The sequence below is a fragment of the Athene cunicularia genome (assembly GCF_003259725.1).
Source record: "Athene cunicularia isolate RWA chromosome 27 unlocalized genomic scaffold, athCun1 chr27_part1, whole genome shotgun sequence".
Classification (NCBI taxonomy): Eukaryota; Metazoa; Chordata; class Aves; order Strigiformes; family Strigidae; genus Athene; species Athene cunicularia.
The window spans coordinates 1,710,288-1,712,321 of record NW_020799138.1 but is presented as its reverse complement, the minus strand read 5'-3'; the positions used below and the strand labels follow the sequence as shown (position 1 = coordinate 1,712,321).

The window sequence follows — 2,034 nt, the reverse complement described above, 5'->3', positions numbered from 1 at the left end:
CCCCCCCCCCCAGTCCCACTGGGCACTCACAGGGATTTCAGAAATAAAGATCATCCCAGGATTCATATGATCTTTCTTTCACCTTATAAAAATTTTCCAAAGCTTATCAGACCCCAAGTCAACACGAGCTGGATTTTTTTTTATAGCTGCTGCTTATTTAAAAAAAAAAAAAAGCAAAAAAAAAGCCTTTAAATCATTGTAATAATAGGGGAAAGATCTCTAGTTATTTACTGAGAAATATCACTCTGCAGCTCGAAATGTCACCACTCCGTCTCGCAAGCGACAGCGCAGACACGGACCGTGCCCCGTGGGTGACACCCGGCCCTGCTCAGGCTGATGGCAACAGCAAAGCCACCACCACCAACCAGCCCTCAACCAACATCTGGGTGCCGAACCGGCCCAAACCACCGCAGCTCTGCAGGATTTGGCCCTTTGCATCCAAGCCACGAGCGTCTTGCAAGGAGATGGGCTACAGAGCACTGACACCCCCCCCCCAACTTCCCCGCTGCCCCCCAAAGCAGCTCGGAGGAGGCAGCGATGGCGCTGCCAGAGCTCCGCTGTTTTCCTTACAACGCTGGATTTCTTTCCGCCGCGCTCGGGCTGGGAGCTGTCGCCTCCGTCCCTCGGGGAGGCGTCTAGTTGGGGATGATATAAGATTTCTTTTCCAGCCACTTCCTCCAGCTGCTCCGCGCTCACCCTCCCCTGTGCCTTTTTATAACAAGTGCCCGTTTAGGTGGGGATTTATCGCTGCCCCGACAGCATCGCTGGGGTATCACTGACACCCAGAGGAGGAGCGGTCTGGGCTCCCCAGCACCCTGGGGTGCTGCTTGGCCCTGGGGGGGGAACCCCCAGGCACAAGGGATGGATGTTGCCCCTCAAGGACCCTTCAAGCCCTCGGGCTCTGCTGCTTTCACCAAGGGTGCCCAGATGTGTCACCCGCTGTCCTGCTCCGAGGACCAGTGGGTCCCTGGGGGTGCGCTGAGTCCCCAGGGAAGAGGGAACCAAGGGAGATCCCCACCTGGACGTGGGTACCAAACTCTGGGCAGCACTTGCCCGTTCGCACCCTGTCCTGGGCAGTGGTACGGCCCCTCACTGCCTCCGCTCGTCCTGCCCCGCAGCCCCCCAGGAGCTCACCAGTCTCCCTGGCACCGTGCCGAGGGGAGAGATCTGCCCCCCCAAGACTGCACCCACAGAGACCTGGGCTGGGTGTTACCCCTCTGTGGGACAAATCCAGGTGCCAGCTGTCCCTCACGGCCATCACTGCCACCCCTCCACACGTCCTCTGAATGGAGGAACGACTCTCTCTTCCTCACAGCTGCCGACAGCTGGTGGGATTGAATCCACCCATGTGGCAGGGTAAACGTGCCTGGGACCACCCCCCCAGCCCTGGGGAGAGAGGGGTGTGCTCCCCCCTGGGGCTGGGGGACGTTCTTCCTCAGACTTGAGGGATGCTCCCACCCAGAGCTGCTGCAAACGGCCACCCATTCCATGCACCATCCAAGCCCCCACCGAGCCTCTTCACCTCTGAGCAGCTCCAAAAGGTGAGATGGGGTCCCCGTACCCCGAAAAGACGCCCCTTACCTGGTCCCGCATGCGCTCCTGCTGCCCCCGCAGCGCCAGGGCGTGCTGCGGGTACTTGTTCTTCAGGTGGTCCATGAAGGCATCCCGCTTGCGCTCCATCTCCGATTTCTGGAGGCCGGTGAGGGCCTCCAGGCTCTGGGCGGCGATGACGGTGTGCCGGCGCTCCGAGGTGTGCACCAGCCCTACGTTGGAGAAGCGCCGGGTGCCGTTGCCCAAGGTCCGGTACTCCCGCGGGTACTCGGCATCATCCGCCGAGATCATGTGGGTGCTCGTCCTCTCGGGATCTGCGCGGGGAGGGAGAGCAGAGCGGGATCAGGGCCAGCCCCGGGGCACCCCGCTGCTATGGGTCAGAGGTGGGGGTGCTGAGGTTTGGGGACGGGGAGGGGGCTTTAAGCTAGAAGTGATAGCTGAGCCGAAGTGGGAGCTGGGTCATCCCTCAACGGGATCCAACTG

The 2,034-nt window shown here is 60.9% G+C and overlaps 1 protein-coding gene across 2 annotated transcripts in view; it reads right to left on the bottom strand.

The window, feature by feature from the left end:
- SRCIN1 (SRC kinase signaling inhibitor 1) overlaps window positions 1-2,034 on the bottom strand; it is a 7,021-nt gene that overhangs the window by 1,645 nt on the left and 3,342 nt on the right. The window contains exons 2-3 of one of the 2 annotated variants that reach the window (XM_026864713.1): window positions 1,582-1,865; window positions 11-635 (exon numbers count right to left, since the gene is read on the bottom strand). In XM_026864713.1, the coding sequence (XP_026720514.1) occupies window positions 567-635; window positions 1,582-1,865 (353 nt within the window). In that variant the 3' untranslated portion in view covers window positions 11-566. Of the gene's footprint in view, window positions 1-10; window positions 636-1,581; window positions 1,866-2,034 lie in introns of those variants that run through there. The other variant, XM_026864714.1, reaches the window with a different exon arrangement.